This window comes from Pocillopora damicornis, chromosome 10 (genome assembly GCF_964200805.1).
Source record: "Pocillopora damicornis chromosome 10, jaPocDami1.2, whole genome shotgun sequence".
NCBI classification, from domain to species: Eukaryota; Metazoa; Cnidaria; class Anthozoa; order Scleractinia; family Pocilloporidae; genus Pocillopora; species Pocillopora damicornis.
This window is the reverse complement of record NC_142679.1, coordinates 11,003,695-11,028,222: the sequence shown is the minus strand read 5'-3', so window position 1 is coordinate 11,028,222 and position 24,528 is coordinate 11,003,695. Positions and strand designations below refer to the sequence as shown.

The window sequence follows — 24,528 nt, the reverse complement described above, 5'->3', positions numbered from 1 at the left end:
TGTTTCACCAATGTAAATTTTTTTTTTGCAATGAAAACTCGTTATGCAACAGATGACATTGGCGGAGGTGCAAGTGAAGTGATCAGTGATCTTGATGGATCTCTTGGGTCCCGACATTTTCTCTACGTTCTGTATGAAAGGACAAGTTTTGCATCGTGAGCGAGCACAATTTGAAAGTTACAGGTTAGTCATTGGTTTGAAATGAACTTCTGACCAAAAAGTTTCCTATGTTTTTTATCGTGTTTGAATGAAATAAGTGGAGGTTGCGAAAGTACCAGTCTCTGAATCAAAACATTGTCAACAACACGGTTAACGCCCTTATAGCTAATCAAGAATTGCCGGCCACTACAAAAAGTCTCACCATTACCACTCATGGAACTTCGTGTATTTACTTTTCAGCCAAAATCCACAAACCTAACAACCCAGGTCGACCCATCGTCTCTACCTGCAGTTGTCCCACCGAACTTATTTCCAGCTATTTTGACAAAATTTATGGTACCTATCGTCAAAACTTTACTATCACACATTAACACACACTTAAATTTTCGCGACTTTAATTTCGTTGGTCACGACAAACTTCTTTATACTATGGATATTACATCTCTTTATACTGTCGTTCCTAATGACGAAGGTCTCCTAGCCCTCAAACATTCTTCTATCTACGCACTGTTAAGGAACCTAGCTATGAAACACTACTCCGTCAAGCCGAACTAGTACCAACACTTAATTGGTTTTCATTCGGTCGCAACTATCACAAACAAACTAATGGTGTAGCCAAGGGGACCAAAATGGGACCCAGCTACGCTAATTTCACACATAGTTTGAAAAGAAACATTTACATGCATGATTTTCATTCATAGAAACTTGCTTTGAAGCTCGATCATTCATTACCAAAAAAGAAGATGCCATTTAAGTTTTTTTTAATCGTTTATTTAAGCAAAGTTGTTTGTTCAATTTAGAGTACACAGCCTCTTGATGGGTTCCATACGAATGAAACTATTGACCCAAGTTTACTGTGTCAAAATGGAACACAAAATGTTTATAAATCTAAAGAACACAAGTGTCTAAATCGTACCAGAGGCAATTCTGTGATGGATATTCCTCTTAAAGAGGGGAGGGGGAATGATGACTACACCGACAAAATTCATGTTAAAGACCGTCACAAAGGCGACAAAAAACATATATATCCTGGTTCTAATACCACTCGAGTCTTAATTTCACACACCTAGAAAACTTTCTGAAGCCAATTCAAAGCCAGTTTCCTCGACATTTTAAGTGACCCGCTAGCTTCAACGATGTTAACAGGTGCCTAGGAGGCCCAGATGAGAAAGATGCACATTTCTGTTTCGGTGTCTTCATGGATGGTCTTCATTATTACCGTCTTGTACCAGAAGTTCCCGGTTCTCATAGGTCCAAAAGCCATTCAAATCAATCAGAATACTTGTCACTGTCTCTCCTTGACCACTGTCAATTTAACAACAACTCAGTTAATTAGTGAAACCCAAAAATTCCACATTTGTACTGCATTGTATGGTCATCAAGAACAACAAAGCACTCCACAAGGATATCCTATCTCCCTAATAACCACCCTATGGCCTGCCCTGCCCTGACAACTCTGAGGGGAGTGGGGAAGGGGGGGGGGGCGCAAATAAAAATCACTAGCTTTAGCAAGCACAAGGTTGAGTTACAAATTGATTCCAAAGAAATTTAGTCAGCCTAAGAGTAATTCTGAGACCAATGATGTCAGTTCCCTTGAAGCAGTTGATTACCAAAGAGGGGGCTTAGACCAGGCTAAACAGAAAGGAAACAACTGCAAACTGAAGTTACCAAAGTTTACCAAATGATGTTAATTCTTGCCTGACCTGTTAACAAGATCTTGCAGAGTAATTTTGTAAGGATCCTCAGGCTTGACCATATCAAAAATCTCATCCTGAAAAATAATATGACCAGTAGGTTTCAGCAGGTAGTAGAATGACAAAAAGCTTTTCAGAAAAAAAATGGAGAAGTCACTCCATGTAATATGCACAAAAAGATACCACAGAAAATTTCAAGCATGCAAATCAAACACAACACACTGATCTCATGGTTGTTTTCCAAGAGAAACATTATATTATCATAGTAAGTTCTTCACCCTGCCAACAGACTAAACGAAAATAAAGATTGAAGACTATAACTCATACAGCATTTCAGCTCCCAGAATCTCTTACATGTTACTGGTACAGTTTGATCAGCATAACTTGAAAGTAAGCGGTAAGTCTTAGCTCAAAAACTTTATTCTCCATTCTTGAAACTGATTCTTGCAACTGATTCATGAAAGTTGCAAGAATGGAGAATTAAAAGAAAATAATTCTTTCTGGGCTTCACACCAAGGAGGGGTGATCTAATGTACCAAAGCCTGTGTACTGCTGCTCCCTTCTCTAAACACTGAATGGTAGGGGCTTCTGTACAAACTACATTACCATGACATGTTTTTATGGTTACAAAAACTACAACAGTAATATCAGTCACTCATTACCTTAACATCAAGAAACTTCACTGGCTCATGTCCATGCTTTTTCATCTCCTCTTGAATTTCCTATAAACAAAAGATCGCCTGGCTGAAGTCTGACTGGTGGACCCATTCCTTAAAATATGATCATTCTGAAAATTATTTCCAAAAACTCACCCTAAAGAAGAAGTTTAATGAAAAGATGTTGAGATGTCCAACAGCCTAAAACAGAGACAAACAAGTGGATATCAAATAAAAAGCCACAAATTAAGCATTTTAGGGGGCTTAGAGGCCCCACATTATGTTATTTTTAGGTTTTCATTCAGTTCTCTTCTTATGTACATGCATATGGGTATCCAACCCTAAAGTTGTTTCAATGCTACTAGCACTCATCAAAATTTAAGTGTGCACATAACAGTTAAAGCTGTTGCTATGGTAATCTGATATGTAAAGTAAGAAAAATACTATAACATGTTTTGAAGCAGTCAAACTCTGACAACATGTGGTAAATAATTCATAAGAACTCAGTTTAAAAGCCCTAACTACCTTATACGTCTGACAGCATGTAGTTTATATGTCACAAGACCTCTGTTTAAAGGCCTAACTATCAAACAAGTCTTCTTCAGCATAGTCAGAGCATGTGATTGCAAAGTCACAGGCATGACACATTCTAGGCAATCAAAATCTGGCATTTCACATACATGTGTTAATTGACTGAAAAAATGTTTTGTACATTCAAGAAAGTTTGGTATCTGTTTCAAATCACATTAATATTATTAGCTGATTTAACATCATGTACATGCAGGTGGGAGGATGACTGGGCCAACAATGCACAAGTTGGCAGAGCACCACATTTAAAAAAAAAGAAGTTAATGTTGGGTATACCTGCACATCCAGGATCCTAAACATGTACTGCAGTGCCTTGTGGAAACAAAAAATAGAAAGTTATACAAAAAATCTCACTGATGCTCCAAAGGAAATATCACAAAACAGAGCTGGTGCATGGTTCTGAGTGTGTTTATACAAAGTACAATAAACTGTAAGGAACACTTTGTCACAGATGACCCAATCCATGGACAAGTTATCTGTAATTCAGTGCATAAAGTATATCAACTGTATAATTACAAGGTCTTCAGTTCAAATTCTAGCACAGGTCATGGAATTTTCTTTGTCCCATGCTAAAAATAAATCAATAACTAAGCTAAATGTAAATGTACATGTATATCACGGACTTGTTCGTATGACCATTAGAGCAAGCATTTCTCTGAACATTTTTGTGTGTAATGACACCAACCTGTGGTTCTTTTCTGTTTTCTAATGCAAGCACAAAATCCAAATATGTTTTGTAGTCCTGTAACAAAAATATCATCCACATTTCATTACGGTAGCTTGTTAAGTAAAATTATAAGTGGAACTAAATTTGCTGCATAGCTGAAAATGGTGTTGGCGCACCTAATTTTCCTGGTAAAAACATCAGCTGTCCTGCTAAAAACTGCATCAACAGGCACAAAACATTTCCTTCTCGATTAGGAGTATCAGCACAGAATAAGACTACTCAGACTAAGCCATTACAACACTGCATGTCCAAACACACTATAAAGTACATAATGTAAGTGTCTTCAGTTATCCTAATGGAGAGTTTAAGAAAATTATGACAGCAATGGCAACAGGAATGTCACTAAACAAAAGTTTAATGAGTAGAACAATGGCTGTGCTCATGCATTCAACATCTTTGTAAATTTCTTTGTATCCTCTGCAAAACAACAACACGAAATGACTTTGTGTTGTCTGGAGAATGTGAACAATGACTGCTAATTTTGTAAATTTCTATTTCTAATTTAATGCTGTGTTCCATACTCAGTTTCGAAATAGTTTTGAGAGTAAGCAACAAACTAAATTACTTTAGGTCATCGCAAGATTCATAGGTAAAATATAGGTTCATTTTGTAATTGACAATGTCCATGGTGTCGCTGTCATTTCCTAAACTCCCTAATGAAGTTGACTGGAAGAGACCTTTACTTTTCTAGTCTTCACAGGGGGTTAACCACATGTTCAAATAAGTCAAAGATTACTTTGGACAACTGAATTAACAAAGACTAAATATTGATGGACAGCATCTCATTAGTACACATACAGAGGTAAGTTTCACTTTCTCAATTCTGATTGACAACAAGCATAGATCTTTTGGCTGGCTAAAACTGCTTGTTTCTGACAAACCTATTGTAAGATGATGTCATACTTCCAGACAAATTGTTGTTACTCCTTTCAAGAGTGTGATATGTATCACCCTCAAGTGAATAATGCTCCTTAAAGTAGTCAATGTTGTCTTTTTATCAATGCTTACTCCACCATTAACTAACTCACCATTTCACCATCATATGTCAAACATTCCTGAAACACTCTGTCCACAAACACCTTGGTTAAGGTTCCTGAACCATATCTACAACATTAAGACTAACGTTTATCAACATTAAGATCATTCTGAGATATTTAATTAAAATTAGTGTTAATTCAAAGTGTAACAACTTCAAATGTAGCCATTAACCATACCTTGCTAATTCTTCTTTACTCAACATTCCATTATGATCAGTATCAAGACTTAGATATTGCCCTGGAAAGTCATTAAAACAGTTTTTTTAATGGAAATGGAATTGCTGAGTTGAGTTTAGAAGTTATTAAACATTTTTAATGAGTCAGGATAGTAAAATTAATACATGTGTGACTACCAATGCAAAACAATCTTACCATAGACTCTTAATGCCGAGGGTGCTGAAAACCAGTTTGCATCTTGTTGTTCTTTGGATAGGTCTTCATCTCTCAGCTACAACAGCACAAATAATTACTTGTCTACATTTTTCTTACCTCAATTCAACTACACAGATACAAATAATAGTTTGTAATGAAAGAAGAAATATCTAAATTTGCCTAGTTTATAGAGGTCATGATTCCAAGTAGGAAATACTCAAGTCACACACACATGTGCAACATATCAATAACAATTATTAAGGTTAGTCACATTAAAAAAATTACTGGAATTACATAATCAAAAGACACCATAACCAGAGGCAATAAGTACATTGAAACCAAGATTATGGTATTTTCCATTAAATTTCATAGTCTCTATGTTTTCATCTTCTTTGTGGCATTTCCAACACATTATTGTCACTGTTGTGAAACATTTAATAGTGAGTAGTTGATGTTGACAGCCATACCTCAAGGAGATCATCCAGAAAACTACAGGCAAGGATGTCTTGAATCTTTATTTTCCCTGTTGGATGAAAAGGGTTTAACAAATTATAGAAAATTATTTCTATACTCTCTCCAATAGATTGTCAGATGTTTGTAAAGACCAATTACTGCAGAGGTGAAATAGTGTTCTTCTTCAACACATTACAAGGGTGAAGTCAGTTTAGAACTGTATCATCAAAATGTGTATTTTTAATTGGTTTCAAGTCATGTTTCACCCACATGACTAGGGAATACATCCACTATTTGTCCTCTGTGTTTTATTACAACACTGCACCTACAATTGCTGGAAATATTTATAGAGAGGGTCACCTACATGTACATAACAGTTTCATCATGAGAAACAAAGCATTAAAAGTTCACAGACTGTTCAAATCTTAATGTTCCCAGTTAACCCTTTAACTCCTAAGAGTGACTAACATCTAATTTCTCCTTACAACATCACCCCTAAATCAAACATTAAGGTCATGAGATTCTCCTTGTCAGAACCCTTGGAAATGTCTAGGGAGTGGTATGGAGGATATGCATATTGATGTTAGGGAGTAAGGGGTTAAAAGCAAGACTTGTATGACAGTAACTTGTATAACAGCAATGCCAGTGACTTAATGCAATAACTTATCTCTTCACAAACTCCAGTTTCTGTGGGAACATGAAACCACGACACAACTGTTTAGGGGGTGTGTCTGCTGCTGTCTGGCCCAAGCATTTTGTGGAATTAAGGGTAAAGAGATATTTTCAAAATTTAACAGGCTTCCCATCCACCCTCCTTACCTGTCCTGAGGGGATCCAAAAAGAAGAAAAACTTTCTAACAGCAGTGCACACGTAGAAAGAATAAAATGACTTCTCAAGGCCATCCAACTACAAAACAAAAGGTATTGTGGTATTTTTTATTGAAGATAAAATAGCCCTCTGCCTCCATAGGAAAACAATAGGACCTTAAGCAGTCAGGAAGGCAACACCAAAGAAGAATTCCATTAAAAAATGAATTTCTGCCTTTAATTAGAATTTCAAAAATGGCTGCATTTTTTTACCATCTCATACAGCACCACACCTCAACTTCAGCATAACATATAAAAGAAGCTTTGGGTTTCGAATGGAAATTAAAATAATTTGCTGTCCCAGTTTCGGTTCGCAGACACAAATTGTGGTGATTTCATGTTGTTGTTTTGCATAGGACAGCTAAGAAATGTACAAAGTTTTAAAACACACATGCTGAGCTATTTTTCTTCCAATTAGATATTTTGTTTTTCCATGTCCTCATTGCCCTCACCGTCGTGGTTTGCTTAAGGTCCCCAATATGATGTACATGTAAGAACCTCACTTTTACACCCTTATCGAAAATCACTTGTTCCTTGAATAATATTATTGGAAGGGAGTTGTCTGACAGGACAATATCACTCAACACCACCAAAAAAGAAATAGCATTTCAGTGCGGGCTGTAATTATTACAAAGTTACATATACTTGATACTTGTTTATTGTGAAGTATTGTTTATTGTGCACAACCATCAAAGAGTGTGAAATTAAGTATTTTTTGAAATATTCAACATTGTAAACTTAGCACAGACCATCCTGTGATATGATGTGGTACACTGTGGTGCACTGTTGTGGTAAAGAATAACCAAGTGATGAACAACAACTAATTTCCACAGCATAATATATATAATAATATATGTGTATCAAGATAAAAAAAATACCTGAGGTAAGGTTGGGATTAACTCCAAAATATAATTTTCCAGGTCCTGAAAAATATAATAAAACAATCATATCCTGTAACAGTCATGAGTAACCTTCAACAGATGCATTGCAATTTTTAGTTATTCAACACAAATTTATGATTTCTTAATCAATCTCTTTCCCACACTGAGTGATACTGGCACTGCTTCTTGGATAAGCAACTCTTGCCCATATGCAAATATGTGAGCTTGTCAACAGTGGATCCACAACTAAAGAGAAGCCAAGCAGGGAATAACCTTGCAAATTAAAACTAAGACACACTGTTCAGTTATTAATGTCTTTGAAAAACCATTACATTTTCGGATGTGAGATTGACAAAAGCCAAAAATTAGGAGTTACTAATCAATTGACAGAGAAATCCCTATTTAACATGTAATGAAAAATTGATTTGTGCAGGGAGAATAGTTTACCCTGATACCAGTATTTACAAGCTTACCGACTCTTTCAAGTATCCTTGTCCTGCAACATCATACAAACTGAGACCTATTCTGGTTTGATGAAGCCAAACTGCAAATATAAAAGACAAACTCTTTTTTCAGCAATTAGATAACTATGCATCATAACCAAGCAATAACCAATTCACTAAGTACATGTTGAAAAAGAGCTTCATAGGCAATAAGAATCTGGGTTGAATCTTGCCAAAGCAGATGAAGTGTACTTCAAGCACATCCTTTGAGCCACAGTCCAACCATTTCAAAGATTCATGTTCTTTTTGTAGTAGGGACAATCACTATTAATTGAATTTAAAAACTTTAGCCTACTCAAACTACTCATCTACAGCTACATGTATGTGTACATCAATGACCAGGACAGAGTAACAGAATTCAGAAATACAGAAATTTAATTCTTAATAGTATAAATCTATATAATATTCACTATCAAAACAAGCAAAACTACCCTTACTAATACTACATATTTAGTTCCAGCAGGTACAAAAAAATATTGAGTTGATGCTTGGTATTTACAATAAATTAACTGTAAGCAAAGGGTAATTGTAAAGAACAAATTTTATCCTCATATATTTTATCCTCACATAGGCCTATAAAGTGTGTTGTGAGCTCAACCATGAGAGATTGTTGCTCACAGGAAGTTGAAGTTGATGTCACCCAAAGTGACTTCAGCCAGGTAAAGGAGGTCTCAATATCACTGATCACATAAATAAAAATCCATTAGCTAACTCAAACTTACCTTTACGCATCACATAATTGAAAAACTGCATGATTGATATCCTGAAATAAACAGAACACCTTCAAATTAGAAGACTCTGTGCATTCTTTCATGTTTCAAAAAATGCAAGTACATGTAAAATCCACAACTATCCGCTTAACTTAATCCTAATTTTCAAAACTTATAAATTTTAGTTGATGTTTGTTCTTTATTAAAACTAGCAATGACGTATTCCAGCTGTTACCAGTAAGTTTGGATTGGTTCACAGGTCATGATATCTGATTTACCTACACCCTTGCCAACAATTCCACCCTTATTGCTGAATAAACAAAGCATTTTTTTTTGGATCAATGACCAAAAAGAATTATTCCACTTGCACTTATTGAATATGAGTAAACTATGCACTTGCAGGCTTAATTGTTAACTAATGTGCTCACCTTCCAAAAGGATCCTGTTGAAACAGCTTGGCAAAAACAGTTGCACTAAAAAATGGCCTAAAGAGTATTCAAGAAAATGAAAAATTATAAACACTGCTTACAAAAAAAATCTCTATCAATGATAAAGATATTTTCTCTGTCTGGAAGGATCTGTATTTGTCAATGTCTAAGGAGTACTGTATACCCCTCATCCAATCCAGTAGGTCTATAGTAAGTGACCATTCTTTCTTTCATAACAAGAGGAGTGACAGGTCTGTACCTACCATCACACACAATGTTAAACAATTTCTTTATCCTAGCACAACAAGGTTAGGTCAAGCCTTACCAGCCTAGTTTCCAATAACTGCTGAGCATTATCTAAGTTTCTATCACAATAGGTAACAAGGAATTTTTCTTTTTCTTTTTGATTGATACCTACTCCATAGGTAATTACAAAGGTAACTAATCAAATTTCACACTTGGCAGGCCTTTATTTGTATTCCTAGCTGGGGAGAGATACAGTGGGAGCAAAACATGGAGCACATGAACAAAACATATAGACCAGGCTAAATTTTACACCATGACCACTTGGTAAAGAGTCTAACACAATTACCAAAAGGCCAATTTGTCTCCCTGTATGTCTAAATAATGTTTGGAGGATGGATTTTGTTCATGTTAGTTTTATATTCATGGCTATGCTCTTGCACAATGCATGTACCATGGGCTACTAAATCAAGCGTTGAGGCAACCTTAATGAATAACTTTTATGAAGTAAACCTTTTAAGATCTGGGCACTCCAGATCTCTGAGAACAAAGCCCTTGGGTCCCTGTGATTTTTCTATGGGCAAAGCTATAATAATAAACATATAATACTCAGAGAATTAAAAAGAGGCTAAGAATTCCTCTATTTTACCTGCATTTTTCACCAGCCTCTCTGGCAACTTTCAAGAAATCTTCATAGTTGATCATCTATTTACCAAATACAAAAGGAATAAACATGTTGTCTACAGGACAAAACTGAAAACAACCCATAAAAATTTAATCACTTTTAATATCAAACACAGACCATAATGTTTGGGCAACACAGTTTATTGACTGGAAAAGCAAGATGCTGGCACTAGAGATTTTTAAACTAATAAAACCACTTTGACTAGGGGTTGTGTGAGCAGGAAAGCATTGATTAGCTTGATATTGGCTGAGCTTTAGAGTGATCTGAAAGCTGATACAATAAAACAGCTCAGACTACCTGATCATGGGCATGTTCCCTACAATAATTACCAATCATCACCCAGCCTGATCTTTGTACACACATTACCTCACTTCAGAGAAGCTTGGATTACTATTAACATTTAACTAACCTTCCTAATTTCAAAACCCTTGAATGAAATAAGATTCATACGTATAATGTGAAAAGACAATATTATACTTCTGACAAAAATTCCTTTAAATGCATGGTTACAATGAAAATATTTTTCACAAGTAAATTATGCCACAAAGATGTAGCTCCATCACTGTCTCACAGAATACCTGTTCATCTCCAAACAAAGGTGGTGTGTGGTGCTTATCAAGTAAAAACCACAGGTTCTATAATGAAAAAAAGAATTACCATCAATTAGTAAGAGTGCATGTATCAAGAGATACATGGCTGTGAGGATTATTCTGGAGTTTATTACATGAAGATCTTACGAAAAACATCAAAAATCAAGCAATCATTTCACCTGCAGTTCATCATTGTCGAGGAGTTCTCTACTTTTTCGCTGGAGAAACACAGCTCGTGATTCCTCGCGCAGTTTTTGCAACAAAACTTCATCTTCTGAAGGAAGCTGACCACCAAGAGAGAAGAAAATAATATAATTAACTTGAAAAGTTGACAAAATAAATTCAAGAGGGATAGAGACTAAATGCATACTCTGTATACAGACTATACATTGACATGATCAATGCTAGAATTATCATCCATCCACCATCGTAAAAATGTCTTTAAATTGTTCAAGCTATCATCTAGGTTCCGAATGGAGAATATCACTTTGAGCGCATGAAGTAATTCCTTTAAGTTGGCAACTTTCTTGTTGAACTTTTGGATAGTACGAACAAAACTGAATTGGACTAGGTAACTCTTAACTACCACAAAAAAATTTAAGCATTGTGTGTACAAAGCGCACATAAAACAGGCAGACACCTTGAAATAAAATCTAGGTATCGCATCATAACTTTTGGTTTTGCCTTTCCCTGCTCCTTTCCAATCATTGTAATACTTGGTAAACAGCTCTGTCTCGCTGGGAGACCTTTTTGCTACATTCTCAGCATCTAGATTTTGAAAGAGAGGAAAAGAAACAGCGATTATAACAGACGGACAAGACACTTTCGGGGAGTTGCATTGCGACAAAACATCATACCTTCTTCTTTCTCTGCCTTTTTCCTCTCGTTGAACCTTCGCAATGTTTCAACCCATCCTGCTGCACTCATTTCAGTTTGCGAAACCTCTTGGCATTCTAAAGTGATGGACTAAACTGGAGAAATTTTATCTGTCCACTGTTTCCGCCATGTTTTATTTCAGACGATCACACGGCCAAAAAGGTATCACGGGAAAGAAAACGCACACCAAACTCGTTCCTAGTCTTAATTAGAGTTCTCATATTGAGGGGCAAAATAGCCCGTCATGATCACTATTGCTAGTTTTGAACCGTTCAGAACAATTGATGAGGTTAGTATAATGGGCTCCTGATAAGGTATATTGCTAAAAATATACCGATCCCATAATGACAAATTCTTCATCCGTATGGGAAAACCTGTTCGAAACTGAAAGTTAGTTTGCGGGAAAAAGAAATTCTAACCACCTTCCACGGGAAAAAGTCAAGAAATAATCAATGATGTAAGTTTTGACCAATCAAGACCGGAGCAATCATTTGGAGAATATCCATCGAGAATGGCTCGACCAATCAAAACAATCTGCTTGTTCCAGTTTCGTGCTTTCATAATCATTGGTACAAACAACACAGAACTCTCAGTCTCATTAGAATAGAATACATTTCATTCAACATGACTGGTCGTCCCCCTTATGGAACCCTTCCCCTCGCTCAACAGGAAAATAATGGGTTTAGACCACTCTTAAGGCCTCGCGGTAAAACTGCTACAATTGCTTCAGTTGTCATCGCTGTAATCGGAGGAACGATGTTGCTGTTTGCTGTGAAGGAGAAGGAAGACAGAGAAGGAATTCATTTCATTTTGTTTATAGCAGCCTTGCTAACCCTAAGTCTAGTTCTCGGAGAACTATTGCGAAGATTCTGCCTTGTGTTTGAAGAGATTCGACACAAATACACGAGATATGAAGGAAAGTGGAAGCTCATTTTTAAGGCAACTCTTACTTTCGAACATGGAAAGAGTATTTTGGTCGCAGCCACTGCTTCCGCTCTGACATTGATTTTCTTCTTGTTTGAACATTACGAGGTTTTCTGTTGTTCACCCTATGTCATCTTGTTTTCACTCAACTGTTTCGTCATTCCGCAGTTGCTGTTCCTGTTGGGTCTCCGACAACCTTCTACTGCTGAGAGATCGGAAATCAACGAACGAGAAAACAAGAACGTTGCTGAAGGACTGGCCTGGAACTACTACTTCGGGTATCTAAAGCTGGTGCTGCCAAGGCTCGAGCGTCAAATAGCAAAATCGGTGCAATTCCGCTTCAAGATAAAACACAAAAGGCTTTTCATTTTGTTACCCAAATCGTGCTACACATATCCTGAAATCGCAGAAGCAGATTACAGGGTGAAATCTGTTGGTAATCTCCCGGAGAGCAAAATAAACAGGGGAGGAATCAAGGAAAGGATTTACAAGCACACAGTACATCGGGTAGAGATGCTCCGCCCAGATGGAACGACAGAGGAATACTACTTTGTACTGGAATACGCCACCGCTCTGATGTCCTTATATCAGATGTCTCAGAATGCGGCTGCTCCGCTGAGTTATCAGGATCGAACACATCAGGTAAGTACATTACCAATCAAAGTCTAACCATCCACATTTGAAGCGATATAACGGGACCATTTGTAAGAGGAAATTGAGCCCCCTCTAAAATAGGACCCCAAAGCGAAATGGGATTTTGCGCACAAACGTGGTTGAAATAGGACGCAAAGTGCTCTTATTTATTGGTCCGTATCTTACTTGCGCCTTAAGTTCACCGCAATCTTTTGTAAATCTCTAGGAAGAAAAAACTTTTTGCAATCCTCAAATTACCAAGAAGTTGGCGAATTCTTTCTTTCGCTAGCACGAGTTTGTTCAGTTACTCTGTAAGATTGTGAAGATTAAAAACAGAACGCAGTTTCTCTAAGGAATTTACCCGTCCATTTATCTGTTTTTCTTTAAGGAATAGAGAGTTATTTAGAGTGATGATGACGTTTTCAATATTTACCCTTCGTGGTGCGAAAAAGTCCTGACGATAAAATAAAGTGAAATTTTCAAGCCAGTTGGTTCCTAATAAATCGAAATTAGTTGACTTCAAGGACTGACATGCATGAGATATCTAATACTTCATCACTGATTTTTAGTCTCGCTCATCCTCGGGCTCTACTGCCCTGACTTGAAATCGACTCACAGCCCCTGGGTCTCCGAGGATGAGTCTGGCTAAGATACTGTTTTACCTACAAACTTAAGGTGGAGATGTTCATCTCGAAACTGACGGATATTCTGAAAAGCTGCGAAGAATGCAAAGGGAAGTATGAATTGGTGCCAATTTCAGGAGATGAAACAGACAAGATTGCAGACGTCCTGGTTGGAATTCATAATAGAAAGTTGAACGAGGAAGTTGCATTACTCTAAGAGACACTCTGAAACGTAATACTGGCTATTTTTTTCATTGTATCAATAAAATGCAGAGAGGCTTGTGTTCAGGCTGCCTGCCAGGAATGAAGTGTGTTTGACAAAATGTAGGGATTTGTCCGGGACTGAAAGCGGAGCTCCTTAAGTTTTTTTTAAAGCGGAGCTCTATAAGTAATTAAAGCGCAGCGCTTTAAGTTTCTGTAAAGCGGAGTTCTATGTAGTTTAAGTTGAGCTCTGGAAGAATTTAGTTACCCCCGGCAAAACCCGAATAAAAGCTTATCTAGTCCGTCTTTTACCTGATCATTAACTCCTATATCTACAAAGCCTAATTTTTTGCTCTTAAGACTTTGATGCCGATTGTTTTAAAAATTCACATATCTTTAGCTAAATCATTTTCATTTTAATATGAAGCTCTAGAGAAAGACGAGGAGCGAATTTGTTTCTTTTAGGGTCAATTCAAGCAACACAACGTCTTATCCGTCGTAAGTCCATAATTCTGACACCAGCGCATTATGCCAAATGCAAACTTTCTCGGTGCGATCATAATTTTTAAGGATTGTAACCCTCGGTGGAAATGGAAGGGATGTTTGCTCATCATAGACCAGTGCGTTTGTTGCTTGAACATTACTTGACCGCTGAAATATGCTACTTTGAAACGATTGTTTACGGCAGTTGTAACTGAGAACATTGAATTTAGCGTTTTCATAATATCAATCTTATTTCAACGACTTGCGAGACGGTGTGAAAACGTTATATGACAAGCACTTCTAAAAGATACAGAATTTCAACATCCTGCGTTGAGTGAAACCAAAATCTATGGGTTTTTTTTAACTTCTCTCTCTCTCTTTCTCTCTCTCTCTCTCGCTCTCTCTCTCTCTGTTTCTCTCTCTCTCTCTCTCCCCTTCGCAAGACCAAGGATGACCAAGGATGTACACGACCGTAATTTTCATGGAAGAACTCTATTATCTTTTTCCGTCAATTTGATAACTTTTAGTCTTTAAATGATTTATAGTTATTAACAGGTTTTGGCATTTTATGTTTTTAGCTGTTTTGTTATTTAAACCTTGGTAGAGCCTCATTTAGGCGTGTATAGAAAAAGGGTTTATCCTTCTTTAATTAACAAGTTAGCGTCATGTTTTGTTTTATCGTATAGTCCGGCCTCGCAGCGGACACTATCCATGACACATGCATTAGAGGATTATTTACTGGTTTATAATGAATCATGGTAAACGCTTTGTTTTAATCTAGTTTGCTTTTTCTTTCACATGTTTATTTTCTATGGTGTGATCAAATTGTTGGTTGTTGTATCGAACACTGTAAACATAGAAAGACAATCACCCGATAGGCGGAGAGCTTCCGACATGACCTTCCCTTGTAAGTTTTTAACTTTAAACAAACACGTGTACCTGTGAGTTATTGGAGCATGAACAATTTTAATGTATTGAAGTTTTGAGCTAATTTAGTGGAAGTCAGTGGGGATTAAGTGCCAAGGATATCTAAATGTTTATATGGCAACGGAAGCATAAAAATAAAACCGTAAGTACAACATAAAAATAACTTCTCGCTGTGTATAATGAAACTGATCTTTAGCGTCAAAGGAAAAAGGACGAAATTATTCTTCGAAGGAATTTCATTACTTTTTACGAATTAATCTTAATTTTGTTTTTCTTTTACCTGTCTGACCTTTGTAAAGACTATTTATACAGCGTAATGCCCCGGTTTTAACCGTTGGGAGTTAGCTCTCCATTAGCAGTCCTTACAATGTGTTAGAACTACCAAATCGCCTCCAAAGGTCTTCCTGTTATCATTTAGACTGCTATGTTGCATCGTAATTCGAACATTATTGAGGACTAAGAAATTTTTTTTTTGGAAAATCTTGACAATTTGAAGAATTTAGAGGGCACTTGATGAGTAATTAGCTCTTAATTAACAAGTCTCGTGACTAAAATGATTTTTAACAGTTTAGGAATGAAAAGGCGTTTTTTCTTTTTGGAACCACACTGCATTAACACCTTCAGTTTATAGAAAGGTTCTTTCCTTAAATATTATAGATTCTTTGAGGTTTAATTTTTTTTGTCACATATGAAGACCTTTCATGCAATGTAAGCCCCCTTACGTTTCACTGTGGATTAAGGTATTAGTTTCAAACCAGTGGCTATGACATGGAAAATATCTGATAAATCCACTGGAAAATGTCACAAACGTGAAAAAAATTGTTAATCGTGAGAGTATTTCGCCAGAATTGAAGTAGAGGTGTCTCTTTTGCAGACCTTATTATGTCTATTCGCTGGATAATATAACACAGCATCAATGACCGGTAATAAGCGATGAATAGGAGACATTATTTACTCTCTCTAGATTATGTTGTTAATCTTGAAAAAGAATACGTTAAAATTGATTGTAATGAAACCGATAACTCTATATCTTAAAAAGAATAAAGGGACTGACCCCGAGGTAAAAAGCTTTTGAGAACGATAGCTTTATTCGCCAAATTGCTGTGTTTCGGCTTGTTTTATTCCTGCAATCTTTGCCGGATACAAAAGCAGATTAAGTGACAGTTTATACCAGCGCACTAGGATACTGGCTGGATGTGCAACAAAACCCGGCTTTACTTTGGCATGGACCATGATCGAGGTCCGGTGTAATTTACTAATTTTCGGCTTCCAGATTCTTAGCTGTGATTGAGATAAGTTTTTAATTTTTTTCCAATCCGTTCGAAATTACGTAATGAAACTTGTGATGAGTAAGTGCCTCTTAATCGTCATTGGTTATAAGAAGTGTGTTTATTCAAATAGTCCTATTAAAGTAATTGTTGTGACTTCAAATGACTTAGTCGCTTTTGACATTTCATCGTGGCGTGTGTAACTTCAACCTCTCAATGTTACGGGTTGATGCGACAAATGGTTTGCGGGATTTCGGTCACTGTTAGAAGAGTAACTTATACAGAGAAATCAACTCTTCACGAAAAAGTTCAGTAATCCCATAGGAAGTTTCAAGGTAAGATCTTAGCCATGTAGGACTTTTACGGCATGCGGTAAACGACAAAAGGATTGCCTTTTCCATAGAACCGTTGCTCACGAGAAGAAAGTACTTGCAATTACTGTGAACAAGATATCTTCTAGCACTCGTGAAAGGTTGATTTCATATTAATGGGAAAAATCAGTGATTGTGTTATTTATTTGCCATTGCCATAAAAGTCATACTTAAACTACCTGTTTAATATTCAGTTTAGTGCAATGTCACGGCTTTGCCAAAATTGCATGGGAGAGCAACCCTTAACTTAAGAACACATCCAAGTCTACGAGGATGTTTGCAAATATTGATTTTTCTGATCAATTTCTCGTGGTCACTGATTGTCTCCGCAAGTAGGACGTGGGCTGAATATTAACTTAGACATAGTTTAGTGACGCATTTTCCATAGAGAGTGAAGGGAAAAAAAAATGATAGTAACATTCCGTAGAATAAGAGAGAGAGGAATGACAAGGGCTAACCGGTAATAGACTTCTAAGTGGCTACATACCAGATGACTTAAAAATATAGCTCTTATAGCTTAAAAATTTGTTATTTCCACTATTTTGCCTCCTGTAGCCTTTGTCGTGTTTACAAAGTAAAGGACTGCAATTACTTAAGCTCTTTAACAACCCACATTCATAACCTTCCCATTTCCGTCATCTGATGACCATACCTCAACGCTGAGATTGCGGTACATTTTTCTGGTGAAGCATTTTCTTAAAATCCTTGGAGGTCGATTCCAAAATTTGATATTGCTCTTAAAGCTAGTCAATTATGCGCAGAATTTCTCTAAAAGAACCACTCATATTATGAATTAATTCTCATACACTTTGTTCAGTGTAATAGCCTGGAGCTACCTCACGCAATTAGTAAAGGTTCTCACGTCATTAGTTCAGAGCATCTTAGTCAGTCGTCTTTCGGTGGTAGTTTTCGTTTGAGTGTATTGAACTTGTGGTTAGGAAGAAATCGTGATGAACACGAAATATTTGTGCGTCAGTGATATCTTTGTTTGTTCGTTTGTTTGCATTCCTACTCTTCTCAAGAAGCCGTCTGTGTCAAAATATCTCACAACTTTGGCTTTCCGGCGAATTATTAAAAAAAATTCCCTTAATATTGTGGATGATCGTCAGCAGCGAAAAGGAAAAAACTTTAACGGATATAGTATAAAAAAAAAAAAATGACACACACAGCATGGGTTTGGAGAAATTATCGGATTATGGCCATAAAAAATCGTGGACTAATTTTTCACCTTCCGTAACACGCCGATTGTGAGTTTGTGTTTATTTAGAATTTCCTACTTCCTTTGCGTGTTGTCTGAGCACATGTCTAAGAACTATCTCCGCCATGGCTCTATACTAGTTGTATGGCTATGCACTGTCTGTTCCCTTCAAAGAATTAACACATTCCCTCAGAATTTAATGTGTGACTGATCAAGTGAATAAAACAAGGGAAATCCAACTACCCGGCCTTCAGGTTTTCGTGTTGGTGGTTTTTAATTAGATACCCTCTTTTTCGGGCCAACGGAGGCTAAAATCGATATAAAGGATGTCGAGCTATGTTAGGGCTGAATAACTCGGGTATAAACGTCCCTTGTCAGAAGTGCACAGGATTACCGGCGCTGAGGACATGCACGAAACGTTAAGGTAAATTCTTATTTATTCCAGCCTTATTTGAATTGTTTTTAGTGATACTACACAGTTTTTATTCTTCTAAATTTCAAATTCTTTTTCATCTGATTCAATTCTGTTGATAAGCCAGAGATCCTTCAGGCCATGTCATGTCATTTATTACGCTTAGACGGAGAGACTATTTACTAATCACTGTGTCAATTTGATTGCTTTATGAAGCATGCGATTTCTCGGCGTCAAGGAATCTTTTTCTTGTTATATTCTCTCAACATCTGAGGGTCCAATATGCAGTGTCCAGTCGGGAAGCTTTTTATAAACAATTGGACAGTAATTTCTTCGAAAGGAATGTTTATTAAATTCGCACGTGGACAAGTCAGCATATAGCTGCGGGCAAATACAAGTCAATTAGTCGGCCACAAAATAACAGTCCAACTAAAGTGCTTCCTAATTCAAATTCACTCGCGAACATAATCACAACTCCTTAATTTGGCTTTTGCTGCAAAGTGTATATGCGGTCTTAACTCAGCAACCGGATAAACTAGGAAACTTTTCAAAGGCATTTATTACATCAACTATTTTAATTTCCTGCAAGAGGATGTATGTTTTAATTCAACCTAAAAGGTAAGGCAATGACTGTAAGAGGAATAACAAGAGTTTCACGTGTATCGGCAAAAACTTTTAGGTGCTAAATGATAAGACTGAGATTACTTTTAGAACAAAACATTGCATTTGGCGCGGATAGCTATTGATTCGCTTTGCAGTCAAATTGTTTTAACAGAATGAGTTGTAGCGCGTAGAAGCAAACTATCAACAAATGATATGTTACACGTGAAATTTTTTCAGTTCGTCATCATAAGTATATTGTTACTCTTTAAATGTGTCTTCAAGCATCAATATTCGTATGCGACCATCTTTCAAAGATCGAAAAAAATCATGAATCGGCAATAACCCACGATCTTAAACGTTGGTCATTTCAAATACACCCCACTATCTTCCTTGCTCTCTTCTCTTTATGCGCTAAGGTAGGCCAGAACGTTTGCCTGTATAGGCAAGTGTCTACATCAGCTGAGTACCAGGTAGAAAAACTATGAGAAGGGCATATTCTTAGCGGGTGAAGATCTCACAGTCTATAGTGCTTGCAGTCGCGGTTTTAAGGTGATCTTATCAGCGCTATATACTTAATGTGTCCTTGCTAATATTAACCATTTGCGAGTTAAGATATGGTAACCGCATCAAGAGTTTAAAGTGTGCTCATAAGAGCCCATTCTCCTGTCTGAAATGAATTTATTTGTCCAGTTAAGCAAATTTGTGCGCAAAATAAATTCAGAAAGCTCAGATTGATGATAGTCGAAAACATGTGAAAAGACAGAGAAAGGAGATCTAAAAGAAGAAAAAAAAAGTTGAAAAGAGAATATTATGCAATAAGTAATTAGCTTGGTAACGATAATGAACTGCGATTGTCACAAAAAGGGCAGGCGTCCAAAAGTCGGCTTTCATTCTAGCACATTCGCGGATGTGTAACAGGCTAGTGGTTTTCAAATGTCTTTCGGCATCCACTAAACTCTTTGTAATTCAGAAAACTCATATATAGTTTTCTACCCAATTCGTCAAAGCCATTGTTTCTCGTCCAATCCAGTTCGATGCCTAAATCATGCAAGCCACGTGACTTAACCGCGCTTTCATCACGGCAACAGATCTTAATAGACTTCTAATTGGCTCAAAAGGAAGCTATTTGCGGCTCGTGTGATGGTTTATTATAGAAACCCACTTTGTTATATCATTAAACAAATCTTATTATATATGTCTTTGAAAATGATTTGGAAAAAAGATAACCTCATATCATTGCACTTTCTAGTTTGTCGCTAAGTTGACAGCTGACAAAAATTCACAAGCCAGAATGGAAAGAATGTTGGTCCTACTGATGCGAGCCGTGTTCTCGCCGCTTTAATCCTGAAGATCTTTGATCGAATGAGTAAGACCTAATCAAACGAGCTTATACTTCAATGGAATCTGATACGAATTGCGTTTAACAAGGAGCATAGTGCTCGCAATCTTAAGTTGTTCAATCGATAAGAGGTCAAACTCGACACAATAGGACCATACGATAAACTACATGTTGACTGCTTGAGCCGGAAAATCCGCCTAAAAGTCCTTGACTCTCGGTCAGCGCTGATCTTAGTTAATTGAATATCAAATAGCTCGATCGAAAATAAGATCCTATTCATGGTCAAGAATTGTATTTTTACCAGTATGCTGTTCTAATCTTTCAAAGTTTTTTTCTCAATAATCGGTTTAATAGACTTTAAGGCTATAAACGTCTCTTGATTACTGTGGTTTCTCACACGCGGGAAATGCTTTCTGTTCCATCCCGTAAGTGGCATTTACCCTGAATGACACCTGTTGGAATCATTACTCTCGACGGAAATATCGATCTTTCAGATATTACCGTTTGAGATTCTGTGGTTATCCTGGGATAAATTCACGTCAGCGCAAAATTTTCAATGGGAAGTCGGCGGAGAATTTGACAGAAACGTTCAATTAGGTGGTGAGGTCGCTGAAGCTTGAAATATTTCACGCCCATAAAGATAGCTCTTCGGACCGCCTCTCATGCTTTTTATTGCCCATTGGTGTTTGTCTCAAAACGACAACTATAAACTGAAACTCTGGAAATTTTAAGCAAGGTTTTTATACCTGTTTTAGATCGCAAAAACGTAAGTGATATTTAGGGGCTCGCCGGTGATGACTGTCGTGCAATCTGTGTGACTGATTTCAGATTCTTTGATGACGTAAATGTCAGTCGCTTAGTCCGGCGCTCCGTTGGTTCCAGTTACTATTTTAACAGTAAATATTTTGCCGCAAATGTTTATTGATGTATTTTGTTGTTAAGTTGTTCCCATATTGTATTGGTGAGTATTTCTTATCATCCCTACCATCTAGAAACTTTAGTTGCAGCGAACACTGAAATCACTCCCTCAACCAAGGGTAAAATGTCGTTGATAACATTGTTTAAAATGTTTCTTTAATGCTCCTTGCAATATTCCTGCAATAAAAATTTTTAATGATCTTCTTTTAATTGAATGCACAAATATTGTGTTGAAAAATCTGTACTGCCCTATCATCATCATGATACTGTTTAAAACACATTGAATCCGAGTGGATCTCATCAATACTTCGTTGTATCCAGCATCCGTGCAAAACAATGTAAGTTCCGACAAAGCACTTATGTTCTCAACATCTCATCGTGCGCATATCGGAAGATGCCTAAGTTGATAAAACTCTCTTTTTCAGAAAAATGATCGACGGTGGAGAACATGATGCCTCCACGCATCCACAGAGAAAAGCAAACATAATTTCCTTTCTGCTCTTCTGGTGGACAAACGATTTGTTCAAAACTGGAAACCAGCGCCCTTTAGAACAATCCGACTTCTGGCCGTTGCACGAAGAAGATACAACTTCTGAATTGACAAAACAGCTTCAGTCACAGTGGATGAAAGATCTCAACGACCACAAACTAACTGAAAAAGAACCCAAATTGTGGAAAAGTGCTTTGAAAGTTCTCTCTCTTAAGGACCTGTTAGTAATTTCCTTTGCTGGGCTGATAGACTCCGTGGGTCGATTTCTACAACCTTTTTTCCTGGGGGTATTTATCTCTACACTTATGTCGGATAGGCCAGAAAGAAGTCTGCTTTGCGGGTGCGCTGTATTGATGCTGATAATTGTAGTGATGAAAAGTGTCGCTGTACATCATAGTAGCTTCAAACTGTACGTAATTGGCATGCGAATGAAGGCGTCTCTCAAGGGAGTCATCTTTAAAAAGGTTAGTGACCTCACCAAAATCTCGAAAAATAAAGAACGAAAGGGTTGACCATTCAGTTAATTGAAGAGAGTATTTCTTCAGGCGCAGCCTATCTTCCAGAGAGAAAGATCTGTCAAATTTGCACCAAATGAGAGAAATTCGTATTTGAATGGGAAGGAAATTAGTTATATCAATCAGTTGTAATAATTAGCTGTTCTTTGTCTATTCTCATCTTGATTCATTTTGCTGTTGCCATATACGAGAGTCAAGTGCCCTCCCCTTCCAGTTTATAGGAACTGATGATAAACAGAAAAAGAGGACTTAAGGTTGTCTAACGACAAAAAAAACTGTGAGATTTAGGTTGTGGAGTTATCTGGCCCTGGTTCGGACGTGAACCCAATGAGGGCCGACCCATTTTGCGAGGAACTAACCAACTGCAGTTATAACGTGTAAATAATGGACGGAATGATAAGTGACGTTATTTTTCAAGCGAATACATTATTTTGAATCCAGGCGCACAGACGCTTTAGCTAATGGAATAAATGACACGTGGCTAAAATCAAGGTTCTATCGAGAAGCATATTGATGAACATTTTTTAGAGAAAATATACTTCAATTTAACACCTTCGCGTTTTTCCTTGACCGGTTAGTACATTATTGTCCGGAAACCCAAAAACCAAATTTTGAAGAAGTACTGCTTTTTACCGGAAGGATGACTACGAAAGATTGCTAAAGCTTCTCGCCAAATATATCACGCCTAAAATGAATGAATCGAATACTAATCGATCACACCACTCAGTAAACATCATGTAATCAAGGTGCTACTTGTTTGTTTGCCGGGAAAGGATGAACATGCAAATATATCATTTTAATATTTCATCCAGACAGAAAGAGTTCGTCTCGACAGGACATTGTTACCATCAATTCCGTGTTTTCCGGAATTTCCGATTCATTCGCAACGGAATGTTCTGTGTAAATTTAGCTTATTGCTGTAGTACGAGGTCTTCTGAAAGAATTTTGGAGGAGTTCCATCAGTCAATAACGGCACGGCAAGATAAAAGAGCATTTCTTTCCGGATAACTTCGGTTTTGTGTGCATCAAAATGCGGCAGAGGGAAATCACATTCCGCAGAGAAAAAAACCCATGGCAGGATAATAACTAGTCCAGCTGTGCAAGCCAGAGTTATAAGAATACAAAATAACATGCTCAAAGATTAACCAATTCAATTAAGTTCAAGCAGATCTAAGTTTTAAGTAGGGATTATTGAAAAACCATATTTATATACTTTGGAATCCTCTTTGAGGTTACCAACTTGATTGGAAGTGACAGCTTTTGCAACATCTTGATTTTCGATGGGATACAAGTGAGGGTTTGAAATGCAAATTTTATTTATCCTGTGAATTCTCCCACGTAGTATGTGGTCTTGTCTGTTTATTGAAAACTTCCGTCGCAATGATGAATCATTGTGGTGACAATTTACACCTTATCGATCAACATCTCAAAGCGTTTCATTCGAATTTTCCACTATCCTAGATTCTACAACTTAGCCAACACACGCTAAACGACTTTACCAAAGGTCACGTGGTCGATCTGGTGTCCAATGACGTTCAAAGAATGGAACAAGCTGCCAGGCAATTCTTCCGCCTTCTCGTCGCCATCTTTGATGTTTGTGTAGTGGTACCTTTGTTATGGTACTTCATAGGTTGGCAGGCATTAACGGGGATCATCTTCTTATTTATTCTCGTACCGTTTGGTGGCTACTTGACATACCTGTCAGGAAAGCTTCGCCTGCAGACCGCTGTCATCAGTGACCGACGAATAAATCTTATGACTGAAATAATCGCTGGGATACGTGAAGTTAAAACTCATGCGTGGGAATGGTTCTTCAGAGATCATGTTAAGGAAGCTCGGAGGTTAGTGGAAAGAATCAAATCAAATGGGAAATCTTCGAGCAGTGTCTCACTACAAATTCAATTAAGGGGAATGAAATTCCAATTAGCAGGCTACTTGACACTATCAAAGTTCAAACAAAGGAGACTCGTGCACGTATCGATAGAGCTGAGTTAAGCGCTATACAAAAGTTTTCCTTCGTCATGTAAATCTTAAAATATGCCATTTTTTCTATTGCCAAGTTCCCTAGTTAAAAAACTGACACGCCTTTCTTAATAATTGGACTGTTGTTGTAGACGGCGTTTGCCAGTAAGATGACTTGACAAGGACCCTTTG

At 37.1% G+C, this 24,528-nt stretch overlaps 3 protein-coding genes across 6 annotated transcripts in view; 2 read left to right on the top strand and 1 right to left on the bottom strand.

Moving 5' to 3' along the window:
• Positions 1 to 537: 537 nt before the first annotated feature.
• LOC113680344 (serine/threonine-protein phosphatase 2A regulatory subunit B'' subunit gamma) lies at positions 538 to 11,853 on the bottom strand. Its single transcript, XM_089186129.1, has 20 exons — positions 11,451 to 11,853; positions 11,234 to 11,361; positions 10,773 to 10,877; positions 10,582 to 10,638; positions 9,968 to 10,023; positions 9,076 to 9,132; positions 8,660 to 8,700; positions 7,908 to 7,978; positions 7,432 to 7,476; positions 6,506 to 6,593; positions 5,701 to 5,756; positions 5,234 to 5,309; positions 5,039 to 5,099; positions 4,853 to 4,928; positions 3,783 to 3,839; positions 3,374 to 3,409; positions 2,666 to 2,710; positions 2,516 to 2,575; positions 1,863 to 1,930; positions 538 to 1,464 (listed from the first exon to the last, which is right to left on the bottom strand). The coding sequence occupies exons 1-20, from the start codon at positions 11,518 to 11,520 to the stop codon at positions 1,356 to 1,358; spliced, it is 1,362 nt and encodes a 453-aa protein (XP_089042255.1). The 5' UTR covers positions 11,521 to 11,853; the 3' UTR covers positions 538 to 1,355.
• A 45-nt stretch (positions 11,854 to 11,898) lies between these two features.
• LOC113680320 (stimulator of interferon genes protein 7) lies at positions 11,899 to 16,008 on the top strand. Of its 2 annotated transcripts, none has more exons than XM_027197334.2 (2): positions 11,899 to 13,035; positions 13,702 to 16,008. In XM_027197334.2, the coding sequence occupies exons 1-2, from the start codon at positions 12,094 to 12,096 to the stop codon at positions 13,864 to 13,866; spliced, it is 1,107 nt and encodes a 368-aa protein (XP_027053135.2). In that variant the 5' UTR covers positions 11,899 to 12,093; the 3' UTR covers positions 13,867 to 16,008. The 2 variants fall into 2 exon arrangements, with proteins under 2 accessions (XP_027053135.2, XP_027053136.2); XM_027197335.2 differs by having other exon boundaries at positions 12,003 to 13,035; positions 13,596 to 15,109.
• A 689-nt stretch (positions 16,009 to 16,697) lies between these two features.
• The window catches only part of LOC113680339 (ATP-binding cassette subfamily C member 4), a 13,586-nt gene continuing 5,755 nt past the window's right edge, over positions 16,698 to 24,528 (top strand). Inside the window, exons 1-3 of one of the 3 annotated variants that reach the window (XM_027197362.2) lie at positions 16,698 to 16,863; positions 21,795 to 22,323; positions 23,836 to 24,215. In XM_027197362.2, coding sequence (XP_027053163.2) covers positions 21,799 to 22,323; positions 23,836 to 24,215 — 905 coding nt within the window. In that variant the 5' untranslated portion in view covers positions 16,698 to 16,863; positions 21,795 to 21,798. Of the gene's footprint in view, positions 16,864 to 18,386; positions 18,522 to 18,956; positions 19,128 to 21,794; positions 22,324 to 23,835; positions 24,216 to 24,528 lie in introns of those variants that run through there. The other 2 variants (XM_089186122.1, XM_089186121.1) reach the window with 2 other exon arrangements.

What these genes read in the sequence shown, in the direction of transcription:
- LOC113680344 (XM_089186129.1), bottom strand. Translation starts at nt 11,520, where the DNA reads ATGAGTGCAGCAGGATGGGTTGAAACATTGCGAAGGTTCAACGAGAGG. An exon ending in TAATCCCAACCTTACCTCAG is followed by an intron (nt 6,594 to 7,431) that starts GTATTTTTTTTA and finishes TTTGTTTTGTAG; the next exon opens with TTGGATGGCCTTGAGAAGTC. An exon ending in CTGCAAGATCTTGTTAACAG is followed by an intron (nt 1,465 to 1,862) that starts GTCAGGCAAGAA and finishes TTAAATTGACAG; the next exon opens with TGGTCAAGGAGAGACAGTGA.
- LOC113680320 (XM_027197334.2), top strand. Translation starts at nt 12,094, where the DNA reads ATGACTGGTCGTCCCCCTTATGGAACCCTTCCCCTCGCTCAACAGGAA. An exon ending in ATCAGGATCGAACACATCAG is followed by an intron (nt 13,036 to 13,701) that starts GTAAGTACATTA and finishes TACAAACTTAAG; the next exon opens with GTGGAGATGTTCATCTCGAA.